The sequence below is a fragment of the Pleurodeles waltl genome, chromosome 10 (genome assembly GCF_031143425.1).
Source record: "Pleurodeles waltl isolate 20211129_DDA chromosome 10, aPleWal1.hap1.20221129, whole genome shotgun sequence".
Lineage (NCBI taxonomy): Eukaryota > Metazoa > Chordata > Amphibia > Caudata > Salamandridae > Pleurodeles > Pleurodeles waltl.
The window spans coordinates 46,919,350-46,938,560 of NC_090449.1; the positions used below are offsets into that span (position 1 = coordinate 46,919,350).

Sequence of the window (19,211 nt, forward strand, 5' to 3'; positions counted from 1 at the left end):
GTTTTGGGCCATATGTATCATTATTTCACACAACGCAATGCAGCAAGACACCGTGGTGTGCTGCACTGTGTGAAAGGGAGAAGGTAGAAATGTGCCATATCTATCAAGATATGGCACATTCCTGCTCTCTGCCTGCGCTGGCTCACTAACTGTTGCCTAGCTCCAATGCAAGCACTTTTGCACCATGGTGCCATGGTGCCTGTGTTGCATACAGGATTGTTTTTGTATGGGAAGGGACACCTTCCTTCACAAAAACATTTCTCAAAAACGTTTTCCTCTTTCCACGTGTGATGCAGAATGCCTTGTTACGCCTCCCCTGAGAAGGTGTGCCATTTTGACTTGCTCCCAGTTTCAAAATTATGTAAAATCTGGGAGTGCACTAAAATACACAGGTTGGTGGCTGGAAACACCTACAATCTACCCATTGAATGCCTTCCTTGGGAAGAATAACACAAGACAGCGACTTGTGCTGCCATGAGTTACTCCATATTTACCAAGCCAGGCAGCTGTGTTCGGCGTCGGCGATCTTCCAACGAATAATGAATCAACTTTTTTCAGATATGGAAGGGTAAGGTAATTTCAGGATGATATACTGATTTACAGCAAAACAGAGGAAGAACACCTGTCTACTTGCAAAAAGTACTACGAAGAATTCAAGACAGTGGTCTAACGTTACAAAAAGACAAATTTACATTTTTCAAAGGAACAGTATAGTACCTTGGAGACCTGATTGATGAACATCGTGTTTGACCAAAGCCATCCCTGATATCTGTGATTTCAAACTCACCAACCCCAAGTAACAAGGAAGAGCCTGCATCATTTTTGGGAATGTGTGATTTTCACTCTAAATTCATACAGAATTATGCAACAAAAGTGGAATCACTTTGAAAGTTAACAAAGAAGGATGCAGACTTCATATGGGATGAAATGTGTGAACAAAGCATGAAAAACATAAAAAAAGAACTTTAGCTGGCACCATCCTTGCAGTCCTTCATTGAAAAACTACAAAGCATAGTGACCACTGACGCTAGCCAGATTGGGTTGGGGGCAGTGCTCAGCCAGAGAGCAGTTAATGAGCAGAAAAGTATTGCTTTCGCTTCACAAAAACAGAGGACCGGAGTAAAAGTATTCAGTGATTGAACATGACCTATTAGCCTGTGTCTGGGCTGTTACAAAGTTTAAAGGTTTTCTCTGGGGAAAAGAGTTCATTTTACGTACAAATCACAAGCCATTAGTCAGCATCTGAGAAGGAAAAGGTTCAAGTAAACCTACTGCAAGAATAGCAAAGCTTGTATGTAAGTTACAAGAGTGCCAATTCAGAATAGAGCATATTTCTGGTAAAGTGAATGTTACTGCTGACTACTTGTCACGTGCACCATGTGTTAGTGAACCTGATTGTGAAGAAGGTGAGTGTGATGATGATGTGCTGGTTGCATGTTTGCATAATGGTGAAAAGCCCAATAGTGCTATTACCAAACAAGATTGGAAGGAGGCCACTAGAAATGACAATATATTTACATAATTGAAAGGCGGCTGCATGAAAAGCGATTGAAAGAAACATTGCAACTATATTGGAAAATTAAAGATGACATTACCATTGTTGATGAGGTCCTTCTTCGAGGTGAAACCCTTATTGCACCAATGTCATTGAGAGGGAGGTTGGTGGCCCTTGCACATGAAGGCCATGTAGGAATGACAGGAACTAAACAAAAGCTCAGGGAAAGGTATTGGTGGCCAGCCATGAATCATGATGTTGATTTATTTGTCAGTCAATGTTCTGTTTGTGCTAAGCGGACAAAACCATGTCTACTCACCAATGTCCCATGTCATCTGTTGAGTTGCCTGAAGGCCTGTGGATAAAGACTGGAATTGACTTTATTGGGCCAATGAATGTTCTGCCCCTAAACATTTGTTATGCCATTGTTATTATTGACTACTTTAGTAAATGGATCGAGGCTAAGTTTGTATCACAGCCCACCATGTCTGAAGTGACAACATTCCTGAAGGATGTGTTTTGCAGGGAGGGCTTTCCACATTAACTGATCTCAGACAATGGAGTGCAATTCCTGTCACAAGAAATGACTAATTTCCTGAAAGTAAACACATAGAGAACATACGGTCATCCTTATACCACTCCCAAAGCAATTCGCAGGTTGAGCTGGCCAATTGCTTAGTCAAAGAAACCATTCAGATAGCATTAAGGTCTCATGTTCCCATTGAGGCAGCCCTTAGAACTAGACTATTGTATCGCACCACTCCACACAACACTACAGACAGAACACCCTATGAGTTGCTTAGGGGTAGAGTGGCCATCACGCAATTACAGCCGTACTGGTCAGTGGCATGGAAGAAATGGGAAAAAAAGAACATGGAGGAAAAGGTGATAAAAACGAGAAAGTTAGTTGACGAGCATCAAAAACGTATGCGTAGCAACTATAGTTCAAGAAATGCAGTCAAGGAAATGAATGTATGTGCTGGTGATTTGGTGAGAGTGAGGTATCTAAAGAAGGGAGATAATATGAGCAAATACAGTGAACCAAGATGGGTGGTTAAGACTAATGGTACAGCTGTCTTGTTGGCTAATGGTCAATGGTGGAATGGATTAAATGTAGTCGGCATTAAATTACCAGAACCAGGTGGGGACCATGAAGTTGTTCATCATAGTTTGCCAGAATACAGCCAGACTTCAAATCACAAAGAGCAATGTAAAATGTCGCAAATGGTAACCCTTCTAACATGTCTTCAACTACAGTTGTAACCAATACAAAGGGTGCTGTAATGACCAGAAGAACTATTGTACCACCTATCAGGTTCAAGGATTATGTGTTGAACTAAGTGTTGATCAAAGGAAAAGATGTAATGTTGTGTTGAAACGCTGAAAAATTATGTTATTTTGAGCCCTATGTGTCATGTGTTTCCCTTTTCCTCAGTTTATCCTCATGTGTCTGTGCGCGCGGCTTACTCTGTGCGCAGTCTTTGAATGTTGGGGGGAAACGGTCAATGGGGGACGGTTGCGATTCATTCTGTGGAGAAAACAGACAATAGAGCAAACATTTCCTCATCCTCCGTCTCCTCGTCATTGCAGATCTAAAGTTGTCCTGAAAACAGGAACTGACCTCCACCACATCCAGATGAACCAATCTATTTAGTATGTTGGACACAAACAACAGTGTGGGGTGTGTATGATGTGGACACAAAGGAATAGGAGTGGAAGGAGAGGAGCGTAGATGGAAGGCGAGAGAAGAGCATATGTGAGAAAAGGAGTAGAGTGAGTACCTTCAGAGACAGGACCGGGAGTCAGTGCAGTAGGGGCAAATGAAGGAGTGGAGCAAGGACCCCCAGGCAGAGGAGTAGGAGGTAGCCAAACGTGCACAAGGATAGGAGCACACGAAGGCCATTCAGAGAAAGAAGTCAGATAGAGCGAAGCAGAAGCATGAAAAGGAGTGAGGCTGGGCCATCAGAGGAAGAAGCATAAGAAACTTGATCATAAGTAGGAGAAGAGGCAGAGTGAGGGCAGCTTGAGGGAGAAGGACTTGATAAAATTGTCACAATACCTTCAGAGAACCAATTGTCATTGGGAGATAAACCCTGAATTAATGATTCTCAGTGGGTAATAGCATAAGGCAAGTGTATGGAATGTAGTGGAGTAAAATAAATGGAACCCCCAAAACTATTGGCATAGGGTTACACTAAGAGTTCAAGTGTACCACAAAACACATTTACAGTGCACAGGAAGTGGGGTGCACATCAGAATCAGACACTAGTAAAAGCACTATTTCCAGGTTTCGGTCAATACAGGCAAGACATCAGGAGACTGTGTTCTGATAGAATTGGGATTCAAGATACCTACCTCCTGGGGTGATGATTGCTTTGTGTTTTCTCCTTATGTGTACTCCCATACATTTTATTTATTTATGTATTTGTGTGCTCATTTCTTTTTTAGTAATATGTGCCTTAAGTAGTAATAATTAAACAGTTTTAGCATATAACATTTACGATAGTGTAACAATAGCACATATAACATGTGTCAGTATGAATTAGGACATGTGAAAGGTTTTACTGAATGTAGAATAGAATTCGTATTCTAATTCTTGTATTGTACGCTGTTAATCAGGAGATCTATCTTTTTTACAATGAAGGTATTTAAGCCTGATACAGCCACTTCTTTGGAGAGAGCCATTTTCAGCTTTCCTTGCAAGCTTAGGGCAAACATCTGGGATGAAAGCCGTGGGCTCTCAGAGTCATGCCTTAGATGCAATTTTCTCAATTCAGAAAAACAATAATAGAGTCAGACTGCGACCTTCTTAAGGCAAAGAAGCTGATTGAAAACATCTTTTTTATCCAGACAAGGTATGCATGTTAGATGCCACATAAAAACTCAACTGGACTTTTTGTTCCCAAGAATATGTAGCTAGGGGCTGAAGAGGTAGAGGATTTAGTATATACTGGGTTTCATCAAAAACCACCTTGATTTAATGAACACCATCAGAAATATTGCAGCTCCTTGTAATATATTGTTTAATAACATGTTTTCTGTCACCATTCTGTTTATTTTAATAGTTTATTAATATAATATGTACTGGAAAATAGCATTAAGAAAGCCTTTAAAATAATTGTGTGGATTTCTTGGGCATGTCCACCAATGGGCAAAGATGCTTCAGAACTTACTAACAATAAAGATAACCCTGTAGACTCACATGACTGATCGTTACCCTGTGGGAATCATTCTTACTTAATATGTGGGAGGTTTGTAGGTTACAAATCACCTGATTTCCAACCTCGTATTGGAAAGATGGCTAAGCCTGCGCTTTCCAGAGCATTTTGGATTTCTAAAACTGAGCTATATTTGCTGGTACGTCTGTAAAAACAAATTAGAGGCCAATGTATTCTACAGTATCAGGTCTTATCCTTGGTGCCAGGGAGCACTTCTTCTTCCAGTATTACATGATCAAAGAGCTCTCTCTTGCCTGCATCTTTATTAATCTGAGAGTAAAGACTCCCAATAAGACCCCCTTTGGGAAGGCATTGAGAGCTTCACAACAAAGGTTTGCTTAAAGAAGTGACACCACGCAATGTGTGCTACATACAACACATTATGTATTTTTATACAACATTAGTTAGCATGCTGGTAACTTTAATCCCATACTTGTAATAGGGTCGGTAAATGTAGAACAGTTACTAATAAATTCTGGAGTGAGTAACACTGTCTCCCCAGACATGAGCGCCATTTTAATTTATACATCCTGCAACTGGTGGCAGGGTAGAAGCACTGAAGTTCAATCAGCTGCATTTGTAATATGAGACATGTTGATTATCTAACAAAACCTTGTGCAGAAACAAGAAGCAGTACTAGAGTCTCCTTAATTTGTAAATTAGAAAATAGCATGACTAAAAGGTCGGTCATGAGCTACTGGTACAGCTCTGGGTCTTGTTTAAAGATGCCAAGATTTCAGTCTTGCTGCATATAGATGTAAGTGGGTGTCAACTGCATACACATGTAATGAATATTCCGCTATTCATCTTGCAATAGAGCATACACTAAGATAGAACACTCACTGATGCCAGCCAGTGAACACTTAAGGATACCAAACCTGACCGCATGTTACACATACCTCTGTTGATGCCTGCTTCAGGAGAAGCAGAGTTCACCTACCTGGAGGGCAATAGAATAATCACAACTAGTGAACAACTGGCATATATTATGCAGGATGTTCTTCACTGCCCCTGATTTGATGGCAAGACCTTGCAGTGTAAAAATACAACACTCCACGGGGCCTATTCACAAAATCTACTATTGAGTACTTAAAGAACTACTTCTGTACATGCTCAACTCAACTTAACATTCAATTCAACAATCTACTGCCAGAGATATGGTAGGACCTGGTAGGTAGAGATTATATAAGTAAATAAGGGAGGGACTAGGGGGATATCTAGAAAATGGAGGATAATTACTACAAAGTGGGTGGGTTAAGGAAAATTAAAGGAGGGTTTTAGAACATGCTAATAAAAACGCAAACTCACAAAACAGTAAAACAATTGAAATTCACAAAATACACATTTAAATCTAAGACAGTAATTCTACTCACAAAACAGGGATGAATGTACTCCAGCCCAGCCTTGGAGTAAGTGAAGCAACACACATGGCCATCCACTGGTATAGTACAACACACTCCCTATAGAAATCAACAGTGGCAGGGAGTACCACTAACAGACAGAAGCACAAGCAAAATAAGTTCAATTAAAAAACATTTAAAAGTAAACCATAGTTAAATTAGTTTTTGTTCATCATTAATGTTTTTAAAGTTAGAACATAACTTATTTCTTATTTTAAATATGCATAATAGCAATTTAATAAATGTGTTTTGAATAATAAACTAATAAAAAAACACAAATTAAAGAACGTATTACTTGCACTCAATATAGCCATGTATTCAACATAAATGAGCGATCAAAGAATGGAAAGGGAAGATTCACATTTATTATAATTCAGTTTCATTTCATAAAAATAATTGAAATGAAAAATAAATAAATAATTAAACCAAAATGTAATAGTATGGTACTTTTTAGTTTAGGTTTAATGTCCCTTGTTACAGTGATACTCCGTTGTGAATAATAGTGTTTTAATAATTTTTTCTTAAAAAAATAATTGTCTTTAATTGTTGCTTTTCCTTCTCTTAAAATTGCTTGTTACTTTCTTTAGAGAGATCTCTGTCATGATTGCCCAGATGTCTACAAACAGGCAGAAAGTTACTGTTTACTTCACAGTTCATTTGTGTAGGAAAGTCCTCCTTTTTGCCCTGGTCACCCCCACACTTTTTGGACAGGTACTGGTGGTTACTGACTCTTGGCTGTGCCTTGGGTACTGCTTACCAGTCCCAGGGCCAGTGCTCTGTGTAAAATGGATATGCAAATTAGGCTAATTATAATTGGCTAAGTTAACCTAACTATAAGTCCCTAGTATATGGTAGGGCATGTAGGTTTAGGGACCACAGCATAGGTGGTGCACACCTAGGTGCACTGCTGAGGTGCCCAGTGTCATTTTAAAAGCAGGCCTGCCTTGCTGGCTGCTTTTCAATTAAAGTTATATGCAAATTCGACTTTGGAATTAAAAGTAGTTCCAAAGTCTTAAACTACCTTATTTTTACATATAAGTCACCCCTAAGGTGTGCCCTATGTGCCCATAGGGCTGGGTGCCATGTAACTATAAGCAGGGACTTTATAAAAATAGATTTATAAACCCTGGTGAGGTAAAAACAGCCAAATTTGTTTTTCCCTCATTGAAGTAAATGGCCTTCATAGGCTAGAATGGGGAGACTTTATTTTAAATTTTAAAGTCTCCTTAAATGTTGCATACCAAGAATTTGGTATCAAATTAATTGTTGTAATAAATCCCACAACTTCCAGTTGTGGGATTTAATATAACTTGTTCAGGTAAAAAGTTTAGACTTTACCTAAAAAGTTGCCAATTTCAGCCCTGCATTGTTTTTGCTGCTGTGCTCTGATTGGCCAGCTTGCAGCAGCTTAGTCAAAGCTGCCTTGATGAGGTGTGAAGTGGCCTGGCTTCACACAAAGGAATGTGCTTGGGGGAGAGAATCTCCCCTCAGCAGATGGTGAGGCAGGAAGGGGGAGGGCTGCCAAACTGGTCTTCAAAGGCAGAGAAGGACATCTGGAGCACCCAGCAACACCCCCACATCCTGCAACCCCAGACAACTAGGTGCCCCCTTGATTAGATTAGGAGAGGGCAGGAGAGGGGTGTGTTTATGATTTTTAGCCACACCAGTGGGTGGGCTCAGCCAGATGTAACCTCCAAAAATCAGATTCAGCCATGTTGGATTTTTAGAGAATGTTGCCTTTTGGGATGGATTTTTGCCACACTTCCCAGGAAGTAGTCATCACAGGGGGACGACCCTGTACCTGATTGGAGAACCAGGACCCTCCTGCTTTTCACCCAGGAGCAAGGATAAAACTGGCAGACCTGCCCCCACACCTCAGATCCCTGCCAGATTTCAAGAAGAAAAGAACTAAAGGGGAAGAAGGACTGCCCTGCTGGACCCCTGGCCTGCACCTGGAACCAGCACTCAGAAGGACTGCACCAGCTGCACACTTGGGCTTCACCACAAGAAGGACTTTGCCTGGCTTCAACTGGTTCAAGGAGGGACTCCCTGTTTGCTACAGGTGAAAAATTGCTATCCAGAGTCCCCTGCACCAACTCCTGAAAAAAGAGACCAGTTGACCACTGCCCAGTGGCCAAAAAGGAGTTTGCGCCAGGTGCATTCAGGGAGTTGAAGTCTGCACCCCCCAAGGACCCTCACAGAACTTCTGGACCCTTGGGGTGAGCTGTGGACCCCAAAAGAACCTTAAAAGAACATCTGGGTGAAGCCCCAGAAGTTTGGAGAAGATTTGAGAAATTTTGTAAAAAAGCTCCAGAGAGGGACGGTCGGTCGCGGAAATTCTAGCCGGCTTGCCTCAACCGCGACCCGGCCTGACTTGGTGGTTCGTCCCGGTAAAGAAAAACCTCCGAAAAAGAGACTAAGTCCGAAGGTAAAAAGTTGACCGGGACCTCCCAGCCATCGTATCCGAGAAGGGCTCCACGGACGTCGGATCAAGATCCAGGTTTACCCCGGTCGAAGGATTTTCACCTCGAAAAAACGACTAAGTCCGAAGGTAAAAGTCTCCACCGAGGAAACCCACATCGCGTATCCGGACAAGGGCTCCAGGAGGTCGGATTCAACTGGCAGGTTCGTACCGCTGAAGAAAATCTTCAAAATAAAGACTAAGTCAGAAGGTAACTTTTTAACCGAGGCCTCCCGCGACTTGTAGCCGAGCAGGGCTCCATCGCGGTTGGCCTGAAACTTTGACTTTTCCCCGGTCCTGGTGCAACCAGATGACCCGATTGGCGCTTTTTGTTTCTAAGCGCTAGAAAAATAATAATTCTTTAAAAATTCAGATCTCCGGTTCCCTTTATCCGATTTTATTCGTTTTTGTGTCATTTTAAAGATAAAAATATAAACTATTTTTATAAATTGGTTTTGGATTTTTAAACTGTTTCCTTTGTTTTATTTAATTACTGTTTTGTGATATTTGAATGCTTTACACACTGTCTCCTAAGTTAAGCCTTGGCGCTCGTTGCCAAGCTACCAAGGGTTGAGCTGGGATTAATTTACTGAGACCTAACTGTACCTAGGTGGAGGTTAGTGGCTTGTTACTAGGTGTAGGTACCTACCTGCCCTTACCAATAACCCATTTTCCAACATTTTTGTTGGCAGCGGTGGGATCCTGTACTTGTGTTCAGTATCACGTTACGGTTTTAAGTAAAACAAATTAAAAATCCTTTAAATTGTCTTAGTGCAAAAAAAATTTTTTTTACATTTTTTTTTTTTATTAATTTGGATTAATTTCAATTATTGAATTTTTGTAATTTTTCTAAATTCTTGTTTCCAATTTTTGCAAAAAGTTTTTGTTGACACAAAACTAGGGAACCATGGAGCTTGATCTGGCTAGCCTACCCACACTGACAGTAGTCCAGCTTAGGGGGTTGTGTATTGAAAGAGGGTTGCCTGCAACCACTGATCTCAGGAAGCAAATCCTGATCAAATCCCTGACAGCATGGGCTGAGGCCCAAGAGCTAGGCACAGAGGAAGCTCCAGAGGAGGAAGAAAAAGGGGAGGATGTTAACTCTGATCACTCAGGGGAGGGAAGGCATCAGACCCCAAGTGAGGATGAGGAAGAACGGTCCTCAGTAAATACAGTCACTAGGGGCAGATCCAAAGCTAGTGGTGGGAAGGGGGTTCTTTCAGGAGGAGATAACCCATCCATCAGAGAAAGAGAGCTGGAGGCCCAGCTAGCATACATAGCTTTGGAAGCAGATAAGCTGGCCCTAGAAAAGAAAAAGTGGGCAAACAAAGAAAAAAAAGATGGTGGCAGCGATAAAGAAGCTGGGGTGTCCCTGGGTGGGGGTTTTTCCCCCAGATTACCCAAAGGGGTGGTTCCTGCCTATTTAGAGGGGGATGACATAGATAAGTGGCTGGGGGCCTTTGAGAGGGCCCTCCAGATGAGGAGAGTCAAGCCTCAGTACTGGGGTTCACTTCTTTGGGAGTTAGTTCCCAACTCTGGGAGGGATAGGCTCCTAACCATGAGTGGGGAGGATGCAGACTCATACCCCAGTATGAAGAGTTGCTTGACTAAAAAGTTTGGTCTGACCCCAGAGCAGTATAGGCTCAAGTTTAGGGACACCCAAAAGACAAGCACCCAGTCCTGGGTGGACTTTGTGGACATTTCAGTAAAGGCACTGGAGGGCTGGATACAGGGCAACAAGGTAAGTACATTTGAGGGGCTGTACAATTTGATTATGAGGGAGCACCTTCTAACCAATTGTGTCCAAGAGAAGCTCCGCCAGTATCTAGTTGACTCTAGGTTGACCAACCCCAGAGAGCTGGGGGAGGCAGCAGATGACTGGTTAAGAACTAGGGTTAACCAGAAACCCCCAGGGGGTGATCAGAAAAAGGGAGGACATGGTTCTTCTCAGGGGAAGAACCAGGGGAAAGATGATAAAAAGCCCAAAGAGTCCTCACAAGATTCCCCAAAAACTTCTCAGGGTGGGGGAGCCCTGAGCCATTCCACTTTTAAGGGGAAAGGGTATCAGGGAAAGAATTATGATCCTGCTAAAGCAGGAAGGTTTCAGGAGCTTGCTAAGGCTGGCAAGTGTTTTGACTGTTATCAACCTGAACATAAAAGAGGAGATGCTATCTGCTCCAAGAAGCCCCCCACTGGTGGGCAATCCCAGGGGATTGCTAGTGTAGGGTTGGGGGTGGAAGTTGGCTCAGGGCTGGAATCAGGGTACACAGAGGTCACCTTAGTATCCGTGGGTGGGGTGGACATTGCAACTATGGCCACCTTACCTCCCATCATGGAGAGGTATAGGCAGAGGCCTAAAGTCAATGGGACTGAGGTGGAAGCTCTGAGAGATACAGGAGCCAGTGTGACAATGGTCACAGAGAAGCTGGTTTCTCCAGAGCAGGTCTTACCTGGTGTCTTCCACCATGTGACTTATGCAGATAGCAGAACCAAACTCCATCCCATGGCCATGGTGAGTCTGGAATGGGGAGGTGTGACTGGCCCTAAAAAGGTAGCTGTAGCTCCTGCCCTCCCAGTAGAGTGTCTGCTGGGAAATGATCTTGAAGCATCTGAATGGTCAGAGGTGGAGAGAAGGATCCATGCACAGATGCTGGACCTCCCTGAATGGGTGTGTGCTGTGACCAGGTCACAGGCCGCACAACAGGGAAGTGCTGGACACTTGGACCCTGGAACCATGGGCCAAGCCTCCAAGAAGAAAAGAAAGGGCACTGGGTCTGGCTTGCCAGCCCCTACGAGTACAGAGGGTCAGGAAGAATCCAACCCTGAGTGGGAGGATCTGAACTCTGAGGGAGGGACACTTCCCCTGCAAGCTCTGCCTGACTTGGCAGAACTGCAAGGGGCAGGTGGGCCCACCAGAGAAGATTTGTGCCAGGGACAAAGAGAGTGTCCCACTCTTGAGGGCCTGAGGCAGACTGCTGCCAGGCAAGAACAAGGGGATACCAGTGGGAACCACAAGGTTTACTGGGAGGATGGAGTTCTCTACACTGAGGCAAGGGCCCTCAAACCAGGGGCTGCTAGGAGAGTAGTGGTCCCCCAGAAGTATAGAGAATTCCTCCTTACTTTAAGCCATGATATTCCCTTAGCTGGACATTTGGGACAGACCAAGACCTGGAACAGGCTGGTCAACCATTTTTATTGGCCCCAAATGTCAGAAAAAGTCAAGGAGTTTTGCAGCTCCTGTGTCACCTGCCAAGCCAGTGGCAAGACAGGGGGCAAGCCAAAGGCTCCCTTGATACCACTGCCAGTGGTTGGGACTCCCTTTGAGCGGGTGGGGATTGACATTGTTGGTCCTCTAGACCCACCAACTGCCTCAGGTAACAGGTACATTGTGGTGGTTGTGGACCATGCCACCAGGTACCCTGAGGCAATACCCCTCCGGACAGTCACTGCTCCCACAGTGGCTAGGGCCCTACTTGGTGTGTTCACCAGAGTGGGGTTCCCAAAGGAGGTGGTCTCAGATAGGGGCACAAACTTTATGTCAGCCTATCTGAAAGCCATGTGGGATGAGTGTGGTGTTACTTATAAGTTCACCACCCCCTACCATCCACAGACCAATGGTCTGGTGGAAAGATTTAATAAGACCCTGAAGGGCATGATTATGGGTTTGTCTGACAAACTCAGGAGGAGATGGGATGTCCTCCTCCCATGCCTGCTGTTTGCCTACAGAGAGGTGCCACAGAAGGGGGTTGGATTCAGCCCCTTTGAGTTACTGTTTGGGCACCCTGTAAGAGGCCCATTGTGCTTGGTGAGAGAGTCTTGGGAAAAGCCTCTCAAAGAGTCCAAGGAGAATGTGCTAGATTATGTGCTGGGCCTGCGGTCACGCATGGCTGAGTACATGAAGAAGGCAAGCAGAAACCTGGAGGCCAGCCAGGAGCTCATGAAGCTCTGGCATGATCAAAAGGCTACCATGCCTGAGTATCACCCAGGACAGCTGGTGTGGGTTTTGGAGCCTATGGCTCCTAGGGCACTTCAGGCCAAATGGACTGGGCCCTATCCAATTCTGGAGAAAAAAGGTGAGGTCACCTACTTGGTGGACCTTGGCACCCCCAGGAATCCCCACAGGATCCTGCATGTAAACAGGATGAAACCCCACCAGGACATGGCAGACATGACCATGCTGATGGTCACTGATGAAGGGAAGGAGGAGGAGGGTGAACCTCTGCCAGACCTCCTGTCCTCAAAGACACAAGATGGGTCAGTGGAGGGAGTGGTACTCTCTCCCAAATTGACAGATCAGCAACAAAAAGACTGCAAACAAGTTTTGGGACAGTTTGCTAGTCTGTTCTCCCTGACCCCTGGACTCACCAATTGGTGTGTCCATGATGTTGACACTGGTGACAGCTTGCCTGTCAAGAACAAGCTGTACAGGCTGTCTGACCAGGTCAAGGCCAACATCAAAGCTGAAGTGGCTAAGATGTTGGATCTCAAGGTAATTGAGCCCTCTGATAGTCCTTGGTCCAGTCCAGTGATACTGGTGCCCAAACCTAATCCCCAAGGTGGGAAGAAAGAATTGAGATTTTGTGTGGACTACAGAGGTCTAAACGCAGTCACTAGGACTGATGCTCACCCCATACCTAGAGCTGATGAGCTCATTGACAGGTTGGGGGCTGCCAAATTCCTGAGCACATTTGATCTGACCTCAGGATATTGGCAGATTGCCTTAAGTCCAGGAGCTAAGGAGAGGTCATCATTTTCCACACCAGAGGGCCACTTTCAGTTCAAGGTGATGCCCTTTGGCATGAAAAATGCTCCTGCCACCTTCCAACGGTTGGTGAATAGAGTCCTATCAGGGTTGGAATCTTTCAGTGCATCTTATCTGGATGATATAGCTGTATTTAGTTCCACATGGAAGGACCACCTGGTCCACCTGAAGGAAGTGCTTTAGGCCCTGCTTCAAGCAGGCCTGACTATCAAGGCAAGCAAGTGCCAGATAGGGCAAAGCTCAGTTGTGTACCTGGGCCACCTTGTTGGTGGAGGCCTTGTACAACCTCTCCAGCCCAAGATCCAGACTATCCTGGATTGGGAGGCTCCAAAAACCCAGACTCAGGTCAGGGCCTTTCTTGGCCTGACTGGGTACTACAGGAGGTTTGTTCAGAATTTTGGGACCATAGTGGCCCCTCTGACTGAGCTTACCTCCAAGAAACAGTCCAAGAAGGTCATTTGGACCCCAGAGTGTCAGAAAGCTTTTGACACCCTAAAACAGGCTATGTGTTCAGCACCAGTGTTACTGGCCCCTGACTATAGCAAGGAGTTTGTAGTGCAAACAGATGCTTCAGAGGAAGGGATTGGGGCAGTGTTAGCACAAGTGAATGAAGAGGGCCAAGATCACCCAGTTGCCTTCATCAGCAGGCGACTACTCCCCAGAGAGAAAAAATGGAGTGCCATTGAGAGGGAGGCCTTTGCTGTGGTCTGGTCCCTGAAGAAGTTGAGGCCTTACTTGTTTGGCACTCACTTCCGTGTACAAACTGACCACAGACCTCTCAGATGGTTGATGCAGATGAGGGGGGGGAACCCAAAACTGTTAAGGTGGTCCATTTCCCTACAGGGGATGGACTTCACAGTGGAGCACAGACCTGGGACTGCCCATGCCAATGCAGATGGCCTTTCCAGGTTTTTCCACTTAGCTGATGAGGACTACCAGGGTGTAGGTTAGTACCCATCACCTTTCATCTGGGGGGGGGGCAGTGTAGGAAAGTCCTCCTTTTTGCCCTGGTCACCCCCACACTTTTTGGACAGGTACTGGTGGTTACTGACTCTTGGCTGTGCCCTGGGTACTGCTTACCAGTCCCAGGGCCAGTGCTCTGTGTAAAATGGATATGCAAATTAGGCTAATTATAATTGGCTAAGTTAACCTAACTATAAGTCCCTAGTATATGGTAGGGCATGTAGGTTTAGGGACCACAGCATAGGTGGTGCACACCTAGGTGCACTGCTGAGGTGCCAGTGTCATTTTAAAAGCAGGCCTGCCTTGCTGGCTGCTTTTCAATTAAAGTTATATGCAAATTCGACTTTGGAATTAAAAGTAGTTCCAAAGTCTTAAACTACCTTATTTTTACATATAAGTCACCCCTAAGGTGTGCCCTATTTGCCCCTAGGGCTGGGTGCCATGTAACTATAAGCAGGGACTTTATAAAAATAGATTTATAAACCCTGGTGAGGTAAAAACAGCGAAATTTGTTTTTCCCTCATTGAAGTAAATGGCCTTCATAGGCTAGAATGGGGAGACTTTATTTTAAATTTTAAAGTCTCCTTAAATGTTGCATACCAAGAATTTGGTATCAAATTAATTGTTGTAATAAATCCCACAACTTCCAGTTGTTGGATTTAATATAACTTGTTCAGGTAAAAAGTTTAGACTTTACCTAAAAAGTTGCCAATTTCAGCCCTGCATTGTTTTTGCTGCTGTGCTCTGATTGGCCAGCCTGCAGCAGCTTAGTCAAAGCTGCCTTGATGAGGTGTGAAGTGGCCTGGCTTCACACAAAGGAATGTGCTTGGGGGAGAGAATCTCCCCTCAGCAGATGGTGAGGCAGGAAGGGGGAGGGCTGCCAAACTGGTCTTCAAAGGCAGAGAAGGACATCTGGAGCACCCAGCAACACCCCCACATCCTGCAACCCCAGACAACTAGGTGCCCCCTTGATTAGATTAGGAGAGGGGTGTGTTTATGATTTTGAGCCACACCAGTGGGCGGGCTCAGCCAGATGTAACCTCCAAAAATCAGATTCAGCCATGTTGGATTTTTAGAGAATGTTGCCTTTTGGGATGGATTTTTGCCACACTTCCCAGGAAGTAGTCATCACAGGGGGACGACCCTGTACCTGATTGGAGAACCAGGACCCCTCTGCTTTTCACCCAGGAGCAAGGATAAAACTGGCAGACCTGCCCCCACACCTCAGATCCCTGCCAGATTTCAAGAAGAAAAGAACTAAAGGGGAAGAAGGACTGCCCTGCTGGACCCCTGGCCTGCACCTGGAACCTGCACTCAGAAGGACTGCACCAGCTGCACACTTGGGCTTCACCACAAGAAGGACTTTGCCTGGCTTCAACTGGTTCAAGGAGGGACTCCCTGTTTGCTACAGGTGAAAAATTGCTATCCAGAGTCCCCTGCACCAACTCCTGAAAAAAGAGACCAGTTGACCACTGCCCAGTGGCCATAAAGGAGTTTGCGCCAGGTGCATTCTGGGAGTTGAAGTCCGCACCCCCCAAGGACCCTCACAGAACTTCTGGACCCTTGGGGTGAGCTGTGGACCCCAAAAGAACCTTAAAAGAACATCTGGGTGAAGCCCCAGAAGTTTGGAGAAGATTTGAGAAATTTTGTAAAAAAGCTCCAGAGAGGGACGGTCGGTCGCGGAAATTCTAGCCGGCTTGCCTCAACCGTGACCCGGCCTGACTTGGTGGTTCGTCCCGGTAAAGACAAACCTCCGAAAAAGAGACTAAGTCCGAAGGTAAAAAGTTGACCGGGACCTCCCAGCCATCGTATCCGAGAAGGGCTCCACGGACGTCGGACCAAGATCCAGGTTTACCCCGGTCGAAGGATTTTCACCTCGAAAAAACGACTAAGTCCGAAGGTAAAAGTCTCCACCGAGGAAACCCACATCGCGTATCCGGACAAGGGCTCCAGGAGGTCGGATTCAACTGGCAGGTTCGTCCCGCTGAAGAAAATCTTCAAAATAAAGACTAAGGGGGTCATTCTGACCATGGCGGTAATTACCGCCATGGCGGAGGTCGTCGGTAGCACCGCCAACAGGCTGGCGGTGCACCGCTGGGCATTCTGACCGCGGCGGATCAGCCGCGGCCAGAAACGGAAAGTCGGCGGTGTACCGCCGACTTTCCGCTGCCCGTCTGAATCCTCCATGGCGGCGGAGCGCGCTCCGCCGCCATGGGGATTCTGACACCCCCTACCGCCATCCTGTTCATGGCGGCTCTCCCGCCATGAACAGGATGGCGGTAGGGGGTGCCGCGGGGCCCCTGGGGGCCCCTGCCGTGCCCATGCAAATGGCATGGGCACGGCAGGGGCCCCCATAAGAGGGCCCCAAAAAGTATTTCAGTGTCTGCCCAGCAGACACTGAAATACGCGACGGGTGCAACTGCACCCGTCGCACCTTCCCACTCCGCCGGCTCAATTCTGAGCCGGCATCCTAGTGGGAAGGTTGATTTGCCCTGTGCTGGCGGGCGGTCTTTTGGCGGCCGCCAGCACAGGGCAAATATCAGAATCACCGCCGCGGTCTTTCGACCGCGGTGCGGTGTTCTGACGGCGGTACCTTGGCGGACGGCCTCCGCCGTCCGCCAAGGTCAGAATGACCCCCTAAGTCAGAAGGTAACTTTTTAACCGAGGCCTCCCGCGACTTGTAGCCGAGCAGGGCTCCATCGCGGTTGGCCTGAAACTTTGAGTTTGCCCCGGTCCTGGTGCAACCAGATGACCCGATTGGCGCTTTTTGTTTCTAAGCGCTAGAAAAATAATAATTCTTTAAAAATTCATATCTCCGGTTCCCTTTATCCGATTTTATTCGTTTTTGTGTCATTTTAAAGATAAAAATATAAACTATTTTTATAAATTGGTTTTGGATTTTTAAACTGTTTCCTGTGTTTTATTTAATTACTGTTTTGTGATATTTGAATGCTTTACACACTGTCTCCTAAGTTAAGCCTTGACGCTCGTTGCCAAGCTACCAAGGGTTGAGCTGGGATTAATTTACTGAGACCTAACTGTACCTAGGTGGAGGTTAGTGGCTTGTTACTAGGTGTGGGTACCTACCTGCCCTTACCAATAACCCATTTTCCAACAATTTGTGTGAATCTTCATATATTCATTTGAGGGGATGAAGACTCAGAAAACTACACTTAGGTGGAGATCAACACACGGAATTGGCTAATTACATCAATTAGGAGTTTTACAGTAGCTGTAGGTACAGATCTAAATATGAGAAGATATACTCTTGTAAGCTTACCTTTGTGAATAGGTTCTTTGTTATTACTGGTATTTCAAGGTACACAATAACTTCAATCTAGTCTAGGATAGTAATTTAACTATTGAGCTGTACTGTAGTCAGGTTTCACAGCCACCTCTATTATGCAATCTGAACAATAAGTAATGCCCTTTATGCATTACAAATATCTGCTGTTGGGGTTTATTGTCATTCAGTGACCTGTGAACTGCGGTAGCATCACAGAGTCCCAATTATTAAGAATTTACAACAGCAGCATCCTGAGGTGCAAAGCAATTGTGGTAAGACAGTCCCTGCAGTGTGTTCCAACAAAAACCTCTCTTTATAAAGATAAAAATATGCTTAGCACATGTTATTTTCAAAATTGTGGCACTCTTCTTCATTGACGTTCCTAGCACTGTACCTGTATTTCTTTAGTGTGCTACAGCTTGTAGACCTGCCTGCACCATGCCATGAATTTGATCTGAACGTTTTTTTGCAAAGGTTATGCTTATCATTATATTCACGATTGCAAAATTTTGCTTTATGTTCAGGATTTTTATAGAATATTATCAAATGGTCCTCGCCATGGTCTTTGCCATTAACGAAATTAATAGAAGTCCTAATCTTCTACCTAACACCACCTTGGGGTTTTACATTTATGACTCTTGTTTCTCTGAGCTGGGGGCCATTGCAGGGACTTTACAACTGATCTCAGGAGGGAAGGAGACAATTCCTAACTACAGCTGTCAATCAAGTCCCAAGCTAGCTGGCTTCATTGGAGATGGACCATCAGCAGGAGCTGTCCCCATGGCCAGAATGCTCGGAGTCAGCTGGATTCCTCAGGTAGGAAATGGATCAAGCATGAATTAAAGTCAGTGAAAGGCTAGAAGAGACAGTTATTATGGATCAGTTAATTGTAGTCAGACAATGTTTTGAAAGTAACTTGAATAAAAATTAATTTCCTTCTATATCCCTAAAGATTGGGAATCATGAGTAGTGCACAGTTCTCACTAGAGGGTATCAACAGAGCTTAGTTGAGACAGGTTCAGAAAAACATCTTGAATTTATCAAGCAAATACTTGATGAGAGACATTGATCAGAAACTGCATACCACACATCTCAGAGATGTAGATTTCTTTTCATTCATATAGTATATCCAACTTTATAAAATAAGGCATTGTACTCAAATTTAACTATTCCAATAGAATGTACATATAAAGAGGGGTTCATGGATTAATAAAAAGCCCCTATTCTTACTCATGTCCTCTAGTCAAATTCATAGAAGGTGACCAAACTCTAGCCAAAGAAAATTTGGAGCAGTATCGGAGCGAGCACTGAGAAGAATGTGGTTGGGCGGACACAAAAGTATGGGGTGGGTGTTGTAAGACAATTTAAAATCCAGTAACACTTGACTGTAAAAGGAAGCAGCTAGTTATTAATTGTTGACCTAGTCAGCACTGTTGTAGACTATGTAAATCCTACAACTAAAGTAAAAATAGTGGACATCCACTGGGATTTCAGGGCTGGGCATAGATATAGTTTAATTAAGGAGGAACAAAATACACTGTCTGGTTAATAGCCTAATTGTCACAGATTTCAGTTCTCATTTCCAATAAAAATGAGCAGAACCCATATCTTTGAGACTACTGTTGC

At 44.8% G+C, this 19,211-nt stretch overlaps 1 protein-coding gene across 1 annotated transcript in view; it reads left to right on the forward strand.

The window, feature by feature from the left end:
- Positions 1-19,211, forward strand: part of LOC138262357 (extracellular calcium-sensing receptor-like) — a 135,120-nt gene that overhangs the window by 42,648 nt on the left and 73,261 nt on the right. The window contains exon 2 of the mRNA XM_069212256.1: positions 18,121-18,401. Coding sequence (XP_069068357.1) covers positions 18,121-18,401 — 281 coding nt within the window. The remainder of the gene's footprint in view (positions 1-18,120; positions 18,402-19,211) is intronic.